Raw genomic sequence first — 15,212 nt, forward strand, 5'->3', positions numbered from 1 at the left:
GGCAGCGTCCAGCTCCCCGATCCCAGACCCCAGCGAAGCGCGGGCGGCAGGAGCCAGCAAACGTTTTATTAAACGGGAAGGTGGGCGGAAGCCAGAGTACGCCCCTCACTCGGCGTACTTAAGGTCATCGTTGCTGTCGCTGAAAGCAGAGGAGGAGAGCTCCTCGCGGGGTGTGCAGACCGGGCACCGCTTCTTCATGTCGTTCCAGCACGACTGGCAGTACACGGCTTCGCATTCTGGCGTTGGGCACACGTAGGACTCGGGTGTCGCGGGCGCCTGGCACACTACGCATCGCCGGCGCAGCCAGCGGCGTAGGAGCGGGCAGCGGTGGTGCAGGGTGTCCACCAGGTGGTGGCGCTGTTAGGAGGTGGCGGTGGTTAGTGCCAGTCGGGAAGTGAGAGGAAGAAAAAAGGGATGGCCAGGGGCTCTGGACAGGCCTGTCTGAGGTCCCGAGGACTAACGGTGCCTACGTGTTGGAGGGGACTGGGTTGGGCAAAGAAGGCCCTATGGCAGTAGGTCCCAACTTCAGGATGGAGCCCGGGCAGGCTGTGGTCTCCAGGGCCACCATAGGGATATGTCAGAACAACTGTCATTTGCATTTGTGAAACATCTCATTTTGTTCCCTCTGTGAGGCTGAGAAGTGGGTAGGGCAGACAGACTGACTATTATTATCCCCACTTTACAGGTGAGAAAGGTGACTCTCTGGAAAGATGAAGTGACTCTTCTAAAGGCATGAGGACAGTAAATCAAACCTGGCCCCATCCAGGTCCCCTGATTCCAAAGGACAAGCCTTGTTATCTTTAGGTTCCCCACCTCCACACACCCTTTCCCCCACAATTGCAAGGTTTCCTCTACAGGCCATTTTGTCAGGTACCTCTTTGCCTCTCTGCCTGCCAGACTACAGGAGTTCTCCTGGGTTTGGCCTTCAGAGGCTTCCATAATCTGTCCCTCTGTAGCCTCTGTCCTACCTCCCTGAAGACTGCCTCTTCTGTCCGCCTTCTCCTTAGCCCAGCCCATGGCACTGGGCACTCCCTTGAGGTCCAGGTCTTTGCACTTAGTTTAGAATGCATGTCCCTTACAGTGTGTGTGTGTGTGTGTGTGTGTGTGTGTGTGTTGCTGGGGATGGAACCCAGAGCCTGTGCAGGCTACACAAGTGCTTCAGCACCGAGTTACTTTCCAGTTTCCTTCAGGACAAGGTCATGGAATCCCAGGATGGTCATTTTTCCATCAGACATTCATTTGGTCTCTATTGTGTGTCACTGGGGACAGGGAGGTTTAGGCACTGGAGGAAAGAGCTTATGAGCTTTCTCATCTCTGTGAACTTTGTAAGGGTTGACTAAACCAGTGTGGCTGCCATTCATTGTTCTGTTTATAATGCTGGGCCCTGCGCTGAAAGACTGGAGTAAATTAACTCAATTCAAAAAGCAACTTTATAGGCTGGGGGGATGGCTCAGAGACAGAGGATGCCTCTTGTGAGACCCCTTCCATTCTCAGCATGGTACACACACACACACACACAAACCATGTATGGAAGATATTGTCATCACCATCATTTCTGTTTCAGGTGAGAAAATTGATGCTTGGAGAGTTGTTCATTTGCCCAGAGGTAGACAATGACAGCAAACACTCATCCAGAACCATGTCATGTAACCCTTACAGCAACCAGATGAAAGCCAGGCGTGGTGGTGCACACCTGTATTTAGGAGGCTGAGGCAGGAGGATCATGAGTTCAAAGCCAGCCTCAGCAACTTAGTGAGGCCCTAAGCAACTAAATGGAATATAAAAAGGGCTGGGGATGTGGCTCCATGGTTAAACACTCTGGGTTCAATCCCTGGGTTCAATCCCTGGTATCAAAAAAAATAAAACAAAACCAGATGGAGTCGTTAGCCACATTTCACTGAAGGGAAAAACCAAGGCACAGCAGTTAAACAAGGTGCTCCAGATCACACAGTGGTGATACTAGTACTGGGAAGAGCTAGGGTTCAAATCCAGACCTTTTGGTATCTGCTGGCCACTCTGATCTCTAGTGAGAGGGCTTCCCCGTTCTTCAGAGCAAGAAAATGAGGCCTAATGAGGACCTTGGCCAAGGTCATACAACTTTTTCCCATGGTACTAGGGATTGAACCAGGAGTTCTTTACCTCTGAGCCAAGTCCCGGCCCATTTTAGTTTTTGACAGGTTCTCACTAAGTTGCTGAGGGTCTTGCTGAGTTTGTCAAGACAGGTCTCAAACTTGTGATCCTCGGGCCTCAGCCTCCTGGAGTGTTGGGTTGACAGCACGAACCCCCGTGCCCAGCTTAGGGCTCCTTAACAAGAACACGCCCACTAGAACCTGGTTCTCCAGACTCCAGACTCGGCGCTGTGCCCATACACCACACGTGCCTGTCGGAGGCCTTCCTGACCCCCCGTCCCCTCCTCTGAACTACACTGAACTAGTTGAAGTCCCCTCAGCAGAACCAGTGCTGTGCCTTGGTCCCCTCTTTCTGATGAATCCCTCTTGCTTTCCTTGTGCCAGGCTGCATCAGGTCTTTTCTTTTCAGTGCTGGGGACTGAACCCAGGGTGCTCTACCATTGAGCCTCATCCCCAGCCCTTTTATATTTTTGTTTTTTTAATTTTGAGTCAAGGTCTTGCTGAATTGCCCAGGCTGGCCTCAATCGTACCATCCTGCCTCAGCCTCCTGAGTAACTGGGATTAGGGGTATACACCACTGCACCCAGATTCTGATCCGCTCTCTTCCTGCTTCCAGGTGGCCCACTGACCATCTCACACTGGGCTAGTCCTGGGTCTGGGGATGGACACTGCTCTGACCCAGGAACTAGCATGAATCATGATACTCAGTTCCTGTAGGCCTAGGGCTCTGGTGGGAGCTTAGTGGACTGAAGGGGGATGGCCCTTGTCCCACAGTCCTCGGTGCCAGGCACAGCCGCGGGGCGCACAGGGTTGGACTTACTGGACCCCTCTGCTGTTGAGCGCGCCTTATGATGAGAGCCCTCCTCAGTTTGGTGAAAGCTGCTCTCTTCCTCAATAGATCATTGTAGAGGAACAGGACCCGCTTCTTCTCTCGCTAGGGAGGGAGAGGAGTTCAACGATGGTAGCAGTGTGGAGGGGGAAAATGGCGTTGTAGGGAGCTGTGTGCGTGTGTGCGTGCATGTGTGTGCGTGTGCGTGTGCGTGTGGGCCTGGAAAGGTCTGGGGAGGGTCATACCTTGGGGAAGTAGAAGGCTGCAATGACCCTCCGGAGCCGGTAGCCGAAAGCCTGGGCTAGGCAGAGACACACCAGCAGGACAATGGGCAGTGAGGCCCTCCAGTAGGCCCTGGCGTCCATGCACACGGGCTGGGGCAGGCAGGCTAGGAAGGGGGGAGGCCTGTCAGCAGGTCAGGGCCTGGTTGACTCCCTAGCCCTGTGGGAGGCGCAGGGCAGGACTGGATTCCCCTGCTCAACGTGGAAGCTACTAGACCATGGGGCTGTTTGCTTAACGTGATACCCCTCCTGAAAATCCACATCACGGCAGAAACTTCTGTTGGACAGCACCGCTGTAGAGGGCTGGGTCCTGTGGCCCCAAGACACTAGACCCCGGACTGGACTTTTCTGACCAAGCTGTCCTTGAGGATGGGCCGATTCCTCCAGCTCAAGCATGCCAGCCCCATCTCTCCACCCCAGGCCCAGTCAGTCCCTCAACTCTCTTTTTTTGGTGCTGGGGACTGAACCCAGGGCCTTGTGCATGCAAGGCAGGCTCTCTACCAACTGAGCTCCGTCCCCAGCCCAGTCCCTCAGCTCTTTACCTTGGATCTTTTGACCCAGTAACAGTGTCCACTTTATGCTGAATACAGCCCTTGCTGCTCTGCCACTGCAACCTATTTTTAAAATGGACATTTCTTTCTCCTCCGCTCTCCCTGCTCCTCCCTCATCCATCCCCTCCCTAATCTCAGGGGAAACAGGATTACCTTTGTTCCCCATCCTTGGCAGAGTTATCTGTCCCGAGTACACACCCACCATAGGAACGAAGTCATCCAGACTTTGGGGATGGCATCAGAAGATCTCAGAAATAACTATCTCCCAAATTAGCCAGTGAGTTACCCTCCGTGGAGAACACGTGGAATGTAGCCTTTGAGTCACCTCTTTAAAAAGCTCCCTGTTCCTGCTGATGGGCAGAATCACAGCTTTTGGGACAGGAGTCCCCTGTGTTTCTCATTTGCTACCAAAGCAATAAACCTTCTTTTTCCTTTTTCTCAAAATCATATCCTCATCATTGCCATGGGGCACAGGAACCCAGCTTTCAGCAACGCCCCACCCCCCATTCGTCTGATCCAAACTTCCAGCATCACTCACGCAGGTTGTTTGATTCCACAACTGTGTCTGAGGAGGTGTTCAGGGCCCCAATGGTTTTCCGAAGAAGCCGGGCAAGCATGGAGTCTCCCCCTACCTTCACCTCCAGTTTATGACTGCCTGAGGCCAGATGAGGGGGTCAGGAAAGAGTGGGTGTTAAGTGGGTAGAGAGGTGGGCAGGCCGGGACTGGAGGTGGGGGAGGAGTCCATACTAGAAGTTTTGTTTGGTGGAACCCAGGAGTGCCCTCCCACTGAGCCACATCCTTAGCCCTTTTTATTGGAAGTGGCCCAGCCTGGGCTCTAACTTGGGAGCCTCCTGCATCAGCCTCCTGAGTCTCTGGGATTGCAGGCATGCTCGGCCTTGCCTGGTTTAGGACTTCAGGGACTCTTAACTCCTTCCTATTGTAAGTGTACAGGGTTGGCTGAGGCCCATGGTGACAGTGGTCAGTTGGCAGGGCTGAAATTTGACCTTGGGAGGACAAGGAGCCACAGGAAGCAGAGCAAAAGAAGCAGGAGGGGGTGAGTGGGTGGGTGGGGTTCCCCAGGGACTCTGCAGGGGGCGGGGGCAGGCTCACTGCGGAAGGAGTACTGCTGGAAGGAGTGCTGGCGGATGGTGTCAAAGACCGAGTAGAGCGCCCAGTCCAGCCCGCACAGCAGCAGCAGCAGCAGCACAATGGGCAGCGTGCCCAGGAGCTCCTTCCCCTGTGCAAGGAGCCCAGGGTAGGGCTGGGCCACCACCTTCCCTGGCAGGGAGCACCCTCGGGTGCCCTTTGCTCCCCACCCTCAGCACCCTGTGGCTGCACCCCCGTCCTGCGCCCTCGCTGTCCTCACCAGGTTCTTCATTTCTTGGGCCTGGATAGTGGGCTTGAAGGGGAAGACGACAGTTTTCTCCTCTGCCTTGCGGAGGGGCAGCAGAGTCTGTTTACCCTGGAAAAGAGCCGACAGAGGAACCCTGGGGCCTTTGCCCTCTCCCCTCCGCCCTCCTGGAGCTGAAGCCCATGGGGACACACAGCAAGGCAGGGCTTAGTGCGCACCAGCTTCCTCCTGCGCTCGTCGATCTGACAGAAGTAGGTGCTGATGTAGATGTTGTCAAAGCGAATGTCCCCGTTATAGCTGTCCATGTAGGAGAAGCACCTGTAGACGGGTGGCTCGGGATGTGCCCTCTTCCTCCAGGGTTCCTCACCCACCCGACCAGACACTGAGCCGCCCACCAACCAGGGTTCCCTGAGCACCCGCAGGTTCTGGGCTCTGTGCTAAGCGGTGGTCATGACTAGGGAAGAGGCTCTGGCCCTGCCTTCCAGCTGTCCACCCTCGTGACTGCTGAGCCACAGTGGCTTGAGGAGGGGAGGGGAGGCTTGGGCAGAGGTGGGTGTGCACATGTGAGGTAGGGGCTGCGGGCATCTGGCAGGACGAATATCATGCGAGGCACAGAGACACTCCTCTAGGTGGCGGGAATCGCACGCTGTGACTCCCACGTTCTCTCCCCAAGGCCCTGACTCTCGGCTTTGCCCACAGCACGTCTCCTACCTCAAGCAAAACTCATCCAAAGCTACCACTTTCCTTTTCCCTGGCTCATTCATGCACTCCTGCCCTTGCCTGGCTCCCCCCGAGTTCCACAGTGGTGTGGGCTTAGGGGCATGTGTAGCCATCCTTTATGTGTCTCCCCCAATCCCACACAATGCTTCAGTTCCCTAAGGGAAAAATGTTAATTGTTGGGAATGTATTCTAAACTGTGAAAGTCCATTGAATAAACTCGGTGAAGTGTGAAACATAAATTCCAACGCTATTGGTTCTGGGACCCTGTAAAAATCCCATCTTTGCCTGTTAGAAATACTGTGAATGCAAAGGCAGAGTAGGAGCGCCCCCTGGTGGAGAGACCTACTGTTACCCGGCTGGGGCTTCCTGTCCCTTTGGTGCATGACCTCACCCAGGTAGAAAGCCTGGAAATGGCTTTTGACTTGTGCCTCCTTCCTTCCCTCCCCAAGCTAGCTCTGAGAACTGCTGTGCACTTGTCCTTCCTCCTTCCATCGCAGGCCAACTTCCTGCCCTGCCAACTCCACCCCCAGGCCGGCTCCCTCACTTCTCACTCAGGCTGGCTTCCAAGCTCCCAGGCTGCCATCTTGCAACCACCCCCAGATCAGGGCCCTCTGAAGGGCTTTCCACACCCTTCTGGTCATGCCTACTTTGTCCCAGTCCTCCACCCCGTCTCTGCCCTCTACACCCTGCAGATAACCAAGAGTCTGTTCAAGACCTCACCCTTCCTATCCTTGACCGTGGCCCCTCACATGCTGCCTTTGGGAACCCAGTTTTGGCCCTTCCAGAGGCACCTCCTCAGGTCTCACACCTGTCCCAATAGCCAGTTCCTGGTCCCGCCCTCAGAGCCATCTCGGCCTTCTGGGCTTTCACCACAGAACTAGACCAGGAGTATCTGGAGGGCAGGAATATGGCTCATTCACCTTTGTCCTCTCCCAGACCCTGGGTACACACGGAACCATTCACTTTTCCGTCCCTTGAGCCTCGTGAACAGGGACAGAGAGCAAGGGCCCCCATGGCTGCCCTTGCCCAGCCTCTGCCCATCTCAGGCATTTGGGGGTGGAGACCGGAAATGGAGGGTCCAGAAGTCGGCAGGGAAACCGGAGCAGAGAGAGGCCCAGGGCAGCCCCGCTGGACGCCAGGCTGGGTGGGGTGGAGGACTTTGTTCTAGATGGAGGGACAGTGGCTGCCAACGCAGCAGGCAGGAGAGAATGAAAGCAAAATTGGACGATAAAAATGGCACAAAGTCAGAGCCAAGGGAATATGAAGGGCAAGAGAAAAATCAAAAGTCAGAGCTAAATGTTAAAGAAAAAAGTCAGTATTGGGATAAAGGCTGGAAGGAGGTAGATAAATGAAGGCCGTTGCCCTTTTAAGATGGTGGGAACCTGGGCAACGCTTCTTCCTGCAAAAATGCCACCCGTCCTTTGACTTTCTGTAAACAACAACCCGGGATCATACAAAAGGCAAAACCAGAGGCAAATGGCACTGGGGCTCAGAGCCGGGGATGGGCTCTGTCCTTCCCTCTTGACAGCCTCCCTCAGCATGGGGCTCCCGCCCCGTGGAGGACGGGGCGGCTCACGAGTGGAGGACCAGCAGGAAGGCGCAGGACATCAGCACTTGCAGCAGCCCCAGGGCCCACTCCAGCCGGGCTTCTTGCCGTTGCACGTAGTCCCGCACCTCCGTGCTCACGTGCTGCCAGCTCAGGTTGACGCCCAGCACCGCGGCCTGCCTCTCCTCCTGCGGGGACACGTGCAGAGCAGCCTCCTGCAGCCCGGCCACGCCAGCCTCTTCCATGCATGCCCAGGAGCCTCGGGGACCTTCAGGACTTGTCCCTTTATCTGCTCACCTTGCTCTATGACAGTCTTCCTCCTCTGCACTTGTATTAGCCCACACCGTCTCTACCTGGCTGACCATTTCCTCTCCAAGCCAGGTCCACGCCCACCACGGTCTCCGCGTGATGGCCCCACACATGCCATCGTCCCTCCCTCCTGTTCCCCTCTTCCTTGGGCCTCTCTGTCTTTCCTCTCTAACGCTGACCCCCTTCTCCCTGTTCGCCCCCACACACCCACCCACATCCCCGTCTCCTACCTTGATGTCAATATTGGCTGAAAATTCCTCATCCAGACCATGAATGGATTGGTTGAGGGAGTCGTAGGTCTGCCCAAAGTTGCCTTCCACTGGGATGCGACTGCGACACCAAACCTCCATCACTGACGGACAGTGGGACCAGGTCAGTGTCTCCTCTTGAGGCCTGCAGGCCTGGGCCTGGCTGGCCTGCCTGCCCTCCTGTGAGCCTCTTCAGCCTGATTTTTAGATTTTTCGGTCTCTCTGTCCGTGACGTTCTACCACACTGATTTCCTCCTCCCCACCTGTGGATTTTTCCTTCCAGAAACAAGGTCTGATCCCCCACTCCCATTTTCACCTGTTCCTAACCTTGCCAGATACTGATGAGGATTCCCCTCCGTACCAGCTCTGTTACCTGCTCCAGGTGCATTATATCCTTACGTCCTCAAAACCCCTAAGAAATCCAGGTGGCGCACACCTGTAATCCCAGCAGCCTGAGAGGCTGAGGCAGGAGGATGGCGAATTCAAAGCCAGCCTCGGCAACTGAGCCCGAAGCAGCTCAGAGAGACTCTGTCTCTAAATAAAATACGATAAAGGGTGGGGATGCGGCTCAGGGGTTAAGCACCTGGTACAAAAACAATGAGCGCTCTGACGCGGGTCCTTCAGATGAGGAGGCACAGCGGGGGTCACGGAGCTGGGTGGGTGCCTCTCCACATGACTGCTTTCCTGCCTCACCCCTACGGAGGTCCCCTGGGACTCGGCTCCCCACCCTGCTCTCACGTGCTGACCCTTGGCAATGTCACAGAAGAACTTGAACTTCATGGGCAGGCAGAGCAAGTGGTTGAAGAGCGGGACCGAGATTCGCCGCATGCACTCCTTATGCTTTTGGTCAAACCAGCGGCGGCAGCTGAGTATGGCCCGGTTCACCACATCTGCAGGAAGGGGTGGCGGTGTCTGAGGTCCCCACGCCCTGACCTGGCCCTCAGCGCTGTGGCTGCCCCTCCCTGTGCTCCCCGGGGCTCCCTCACAGGAGCAGCGCAGCTTGGTCTTGAGCTCGTACATCTTCTGGGTGGAGAGGTGGAGTCTGGAGCGGGGGGCCCCGCGGGCCTGGGTACCTTCCGAGGCGTCCTCAGGAACGAAGCCAGCCTCACTGTTCACCTGGGCATCCAGGTCCTCAAAGGAGGTGGAAATGTTCTTCGTTTCTGCTCTCAACGATGCTCTGCTGCTCTGGGGTTGGAGGGAGGAGAGCAGGAGGCGTGGGGTCCGGGGCTTCTGCTCCCTAGCCTTTCCTCACCAGGTCATACTCGGGCCTACAGGGAGCTCGCCCACGGCTCGGCCTCTCTTCCCAGCGGCCCACGGAGCCGGGGAGGCCTCCCCTCTCCCCAGCTGCCCACTGACCTCCCAGGCCTCCAGTCCTTCTCAGGCTTCCCGTTCCACATCCTTACTGGCCCTTGGGCTTCACCCCTCAGCACTGACCTCTCAGATCATCATGCCACCTGAATCCCCAACTCCCCAGTGCCTGGGGTCCCATCTCCCCGACATCCCATCTCTTCAACGCTTCAAAGCCCGCTCTTGCAAGGCCAAGCGCCATTCCCAACATTCTGGTTCATCAACTCGGAGCTCGGCCCACTCAGGTATTTGGAAAGATACGTGGGGCATGTCCTAACCAGGGGCAGGGGTTTCCTGGAACTCGGTGCCCCGGGACGGGCATTGTCCTTATGTGCATGGGTATGAGGCCGGGGCTGAACCCGGGTGCTTGTCACTGAGCTACGTCCCCAGCCCTTTCATTTTTTTTATTTTGAGACAGAGTCTCGCTAAGCTGCCCAGGTAGAGCTCAGGCTTGTGCTCCTCCTGCCTCAGCCTCCTGAGTCTCGGGGATGACAGGTCTGGGCATATTCTGCAATGTTTGGGGACAGTTCTGAAAAAAAAAAAAAAAACACAACAAACAAAACCCCAGAAACTAGGCGTATCCCCACTAGGAAACTGCAAACCCAGGCCACAGGGAAAGGGACCCCCAGGCCTCGTCTGTGCCGAGTGCTGACCAGTAGGTCCTTGAACACTGCTCGCAGGGGGGCCGTGGAGACGCGCCAGGCCGCGCGGGCGTTCTTGATCTGCTGCTCCACGGTGCAGCCCAGAGATGCTATCACTTCGTGGAGGTTGTGCTGCAGATTGGCCACCGGCCCTGGAGGAAGAGGCCCCCGTCGGTCACTTCCCTGTGGGGCCAGCACTTTCTCAAACGCATCCCTAGCTCCTCTGCCTGGAGCAGCCCCTCCTAGCACTGTGCAGTGACGGCCAAGAAGCCCGGACTCTTTCTCCTGGTAAACTAGGGAGGTGGAGGGGCGGGGGGTGAGGGGCACCCTGTGAGCTGCCACAGCTCAGATGAGAACCACCCCCTGTCTTTTCTCTGTCACCAGGCCTGGTCCCCATCAGACGTTCCCCCCAGTGTCACTCACTGGCGCTCAGGAGCACCCCTCACCTGCGTAGATAGCAGCCAAGGCGTATCCTAGGATGAACAGCCTGCCCTCTTTGCCCAGCATCTTGGGCACTAGCAGGAGGCTGGCACAGCGGATGTGAGGGGACGTCCCCCAGCCTATGGCTCCCAAGCCTGTCAGGAGAGCCAGGGGATGTTGAGGCAGGGTGAGGAAGCCGCCTCGCCCGCCACGTTTACCAGAGCCCCTACCTGTCCCCACTCCCTGCTGAACCGTCCCCACTGGCTCAGATGGCCCTTCTGGGCCACTCATCCATTCAGCAGCCATTTACAGAGTCTAGAGACAGAGGCGTCATGGTCGCTGACCGACGGGCGTGTGTATGGGCGTGCCTGTGTGTGTCAGGGAGGGAAACACTGGAGTCACACTTACTCTAAGTGACGAAAGAGCAGACCAGAGGACAATTCTGGAAAAGGCCCTCGTGCTCAGTGATGGAGAGAGGGCAGGGCTCCCCTCGACACCTACAGCACTTGGTCTCTGCCCTCTGGGAGCCCTCCTTCCCGTGCGCTACCCGTCCTGGTGGGTTTCAGCAGTGTCCCCTGCGTCTCCCTGTGGTCTTGGGGAGATGGTAAGCTGCCGAAGCTCGTGACCCAGGGAGGAGACCTCAAGTCAACAAGTGACTCCCAGGCTCTGAGCCAGGAGCCAAGGAGGGCGGGACGCTTCTGCAGGGAGGGGTGGGGCTGGGGGTGGACAAAGGAGAGGACGTGTCAGCTGGGCCTGGAGATGAGTCAGTGTTGTCCCAGGCCCAGCTTAGGCTGGTCGAGGAGCCTAGAAGGTTCCTGTGTCCTCGGCAGGGTGTGCTCTGTGGTGGTCAAAGCAAAGCCCAAGCCCTTAGACGTCCTTGTTCCATCTCCTCTGTCCTCTCAGGGTCCCCAAGACGTCTCACAGGGACCAGAAACTTCCTGGTGGTGGTGGCGCCAGGGATCAAACCCGGGACCTGGAACTTCCCGGACCAGGTGCTCTACCTCTGAGCACCCGCCCCCAGTCCCTGGCTGACTAGGTCCCTGCTAACTGGTCTTCCTCTTCCCCTCTTGCTGCTTTACCCTTCAATTTTCACAAAGCTGTTCTAGAATGATCCTGTTTAAAAAAAAAAAAAAAGCATAAATCGGGTCGTAACCGTCCCAGCCTGGAATCATCCGTGATCTTCTTCCCCCTGGTGGGTCAAGTCCAGACTCTTGGACAGGGGAGGCCCCTAGATCCTGGCCCTCGGGCCCCTGCCCACCTTCGGAAGTGATCTCACGCTCCTCGGCCGTCGCCCGCCGTGTCCACCCACCCTGCTGCCATGGCTCCTCTCAGGTGCCCGGCTGCCCCGGCGGCAGCGCCCCTCCCCTCCTCCCCAGCGCCGGCCCCACCTAGTCACACAGGTTTGTGGCGAAGCCCGGCGGGTGCCACCCTGCACTTTCCTGCCTTCTCCCTTGCTAACACAGCTTGGGTTTTGTTCAAGGGCAGCCCTGGTCCTGCCCTGGCCCCTGGGGGGTAAGTCTGGACCTGTCTCAACCAATCGTGGTATCACGGGACATCGAAAGGGACTTGTCCTGTGCTCCTGGTCTTGCGGCCAGAGACGCCAGCCGAGGACAATAGTTGACAAATAGTTGCCCTGTGTTTCAACAAAAAAAGCCCCACGGAGCTTTTTGGTATCTTTTTTAGGTTTATCAAAAGAGAAAAAACCAAGGCAGGGCACCGTGACGCCCACCTCATGCCAGGGGCTGGGAGGCTGAGGCAGGAGGATCACAAGTTCAAAGCCAGCCTCAGCAATTCAGCGAGGCCCTAAGCAACACAGAAAGAGCCTGTCTCTAAATTACATATAAAAAGGGCTGGGGGCGGCGGTACCGTGGCTCAGGGGCAGAGCGCTCGCCTGGCAGCCTAGCGCGCGTGAGGCACTGGGTTCCATCCCCAGCACCACAGAGAAATAAACAAATAAAAATAAAGGTGTAGAAAACAGGGCTGGGGATGTGGCTCAGTGGTTAACCAGCCCTAGGTTCAAGCCCTAGTACCAAAATAAAGAGCAAGATGAGTCTTTCCTTCCCCCACCAGCTAATTTATATAAAAAGACCAGAAACGTGAGTTTTCTCAAGGAGTAGAGAGGTTGGCATGGGCAGGAGTCATCTATGGAGAGAAGGACAGTCACGTGGGCCTCAGTGGCGAGCCCAGGGCAGGGAGAGGGCAGACACGGTGCCCGCTGTCTCGTTCAGCAGGCCAGGGGCTGAGCATCGCCTCCAACACACACTGAAGTCGGCAGCCTGGAGCCACCGTGTGGCCCTGTGAGCAGGAGGCAGCCTGGGGGGGACCCCCAAGGAAGGGGGAGAAGGGGCTTCCTTGGAGCATATCCAGACAGAACCGCCCTCTGCCGGAAACTGGGCCGCTCAGCCACACACAGAGCCTCCAAGGAGACCATAAATGGGCCCCCCGAGAAGCCGGGGCTGCCTGCCGCCCGAGGGCCCTGGTGGAGGAATTGTATCAGCCCTGGTGACTTCAGACTTTGTCCCCTTTCCTCTGATTCTTCTAATCCCCTTTCTGACATCAGAAGAGCCAGCGAGGGAAGGAAGTGGAGAAAAAAGTGAAAGAGCGGCCCAGCCCCTCCTCACCGCAGCCCCCACCCGCAGCGGGGCCAGGCTGAGCAGGCGGGGGAGGGGGAGGGGGGACCCTGGAGGAGGGTGTGACCTTGAAATCCTGGACTGCTTCATCCTAAAAATAAGGCATGAATGTTGGAGCAGGACTGGGTCTTCCCCAAGAAAGTACCTGGAAAGCTAAGGGTCTGTGGGAAAGGTGATCCGAACATGTGTGGACACGGCGGTCAGCGAAAAAGGGGGTTTTGTCCAGTGCAGGGGCGCATGCCTGTCATCCTAGTGACGTGGGGAAGGCTGAGACGGGAGGATGGCAAATTGGAGGCCAGCCTCAGCAACTTAGTGAGGCCAGCCACAGCTTAGTGAGTCGCTGTCTCAAAATAAAAAATAAAAAGGGCTGGGGATGAGGTTCAGTGGTTGAGGACCCCTGGGTTCAATCCCTGGTAACACACACACACACACACACACACACACACACACACACACACACACACACACAGTGTAGTGATTTGTTCTGTGGTCTTGGTCTTGGTCTTGGCCTTCTGACCAAAGATTCTAGTTTATTCTTTCAATAAATTGGTGGCACTGCTAACTCCATTCCTCTTGCCTAGGACAGGTTCAGGAAAGGGTGTGCCTTGTACTGCTCAAAGAGATGTGAGAGAAAGCCTGCCAGGGAGGTTAAAGGGAAATTTTCCTACTTCCATAAAAGGGATGTAAGAAAGGGAAACTCCTTCCTCTCTTTTCTGGTCTTTCGTATGGCAATGTGATGCCTGGAGTTGCTGCAGCCATTTTGTAACCTGAAGTGGAGTGATGGATGGATTAAGATCAACAGAGAAAAGAGAGAAGGACCCCAGGTCTGTTTCTGTTGCTGTCTGTGGTACTGGGGATTGAACCCGGGCCTCGATGCATGCTAGGCTAGCATTTTGACCCCTGAGCCACATCCCCAGCCCAGGAACCTGGCTCTTTGATGGGGTTGCTGAGCTGTTTAATTATGCACACTCCAAAACCACCGTACCTTGAACCTCTTCGTGAAGTGCGATAATAAACTTCCTCTATGGTTAGACCACTTTTAGGTGGGTTTTCGGTTCTTGCAGTCCGGCATTCCAATGTCACTTCAGGGCTGGGGGTGTGGCTCGGGGCCAGAGAGCTGCCTGGCGCCTGTGACCCTCTACCTCCCTCTCTCCTAGCACCACTGTGTGTCAGGGGTCACCCTCTCTGACTTGCCTTCCCTAACCGCCCTTCAGCCCCTTTCTGTCACATTCCCCAGCTCACATCTTCATGCCATTTGTCACCATCAGAAATGCTCTCTTGGGGCTGGGGCTGGGGCTCATGGTAGGCGCTCGCCTAGCACGCGTGAGGCACTGGGTTCCATCCTCAGCACCGCGTAAAAACAAAATAGTGTGTCCGCCTAAAGCTAAAGATACATAAACAAATAAATGTTTAAAAGAAAAGAAATGCTCTCTTTCTTTCTTGTGATTTCTTTCCTCTTCTCCTGTTTGCCGTCCGAGGACTGAACCCAGGGGTTCGCTCACCTTAGGCTGAGGCTCTGCCACAAGCTCGACCCCCCCCAGGAGTGCCCTTCTGTTTATCGCTCGCGATTGTCACTCTCTCCACTGGAATCAGTGGCGCCTGTCGGCCTGGCGGCGGCTCAGCCCCGCAGAGGCTCAGTGATGCTGAATGAACGAGTGGACCATCTTCCTTCTCGGGAGGAGCAGGAGAGGCCAGGAGCTCAGAAGAGAGGGGGGTGAGGAGGGAGATGGGGTCTGCACCATCGCACGTGGGCAGTCGGGAGTCCCTCCCGCTGTGGGGACTGGTGAAGGCCCAGGACAGGACAGTGCCGTCTTAGGTTGGGCCTCTTCCCTCGAGGCCTCCCCCCGGAGGCCAAGAGGAGGCTGACCACCGAGGAACCAAGCTCTGATTCCTTCCCAGCAACCGAGACTGGCCCGTGGTCGGCACTGACCCACCAAGCCGTAGAGGGCCACCATCTTCTGTTCCTCGTAGATGTCCATGGGGTTCACCAGGAGCTGGAAGAGGCCTAGGGCATGGGTCAAGTCCAAGGTCAGCCGACAGGTCCGTCCAGTCCTGTCCGCCCCCTGACCTTCTGCCTCCACCCTCACCTATGGCCAGGAGTCCCCCAGTGCCTGCGCCCAGCAGGAGAGCAGTGACCGGAAACTGGCCGGGCAGGCGCCACAGGAACTGGTGACAGGGGGCGGGCAGCCCCCAGCTCAGCAGCCGGTGCA

General features: G+C 56.7%; 1 protein-coding gene across 1 annotated transcript; it reads right to left on the bottom strand.

Moving 5' to 3' along the window:
- Window positions 1–46: 46 nt before the first annotated feature.
- Window positions 47–14,996, bottom strand: Dcst1 (DC-STAMP domain containing 1). The gene is made up of 14 exons (XM_026404897.2): window positions 14,933–14,996; window positions 10,399–10,527; window positions 9,965–10,104; window positions 8,951–9,149; window positions 8,711–8,854; window positions 7,947–8,068; window positions 7,438–7,595; window positions 5,360–5,459; window positions 5,157–5,252; window positions 4,901–5,027; window positions 4,329–4,445; window positions 3,204–3,346; window positions 2,950–3,063; window positions 47–357 (listed from the first exon to the last, which is right to left on the bottom strand). The coding sequence occupies exons 1-14, from the start codon at window positions 14,979–14,981 to the stop codon at window positions 106–108; spliced, it is 1,890 nt and encodes a 629-aa protein (XP_026260682.2). The 5' UTR covers window positions 14,982–14,996; the 3' UTR covers window positions 47–105.
- Between the last annotated feature and the right edge of the window lie 216 nt (window positions 14,997–15,212).

Source organism: Urocitellus parryii, chromosome 11, assembly GCF_045843805.1.
Source record: "Urocitellus parryii isolate mUroPar1 chromosome 11, mUroPar1.hap1, whole genome shotgun sequence".
Lineage (NCBI taxonomy): Eukaryota > Metazoa > Chordata > Mammalia > Rodentia > Sciuridae > Urocitellus > Urocitellus parryii.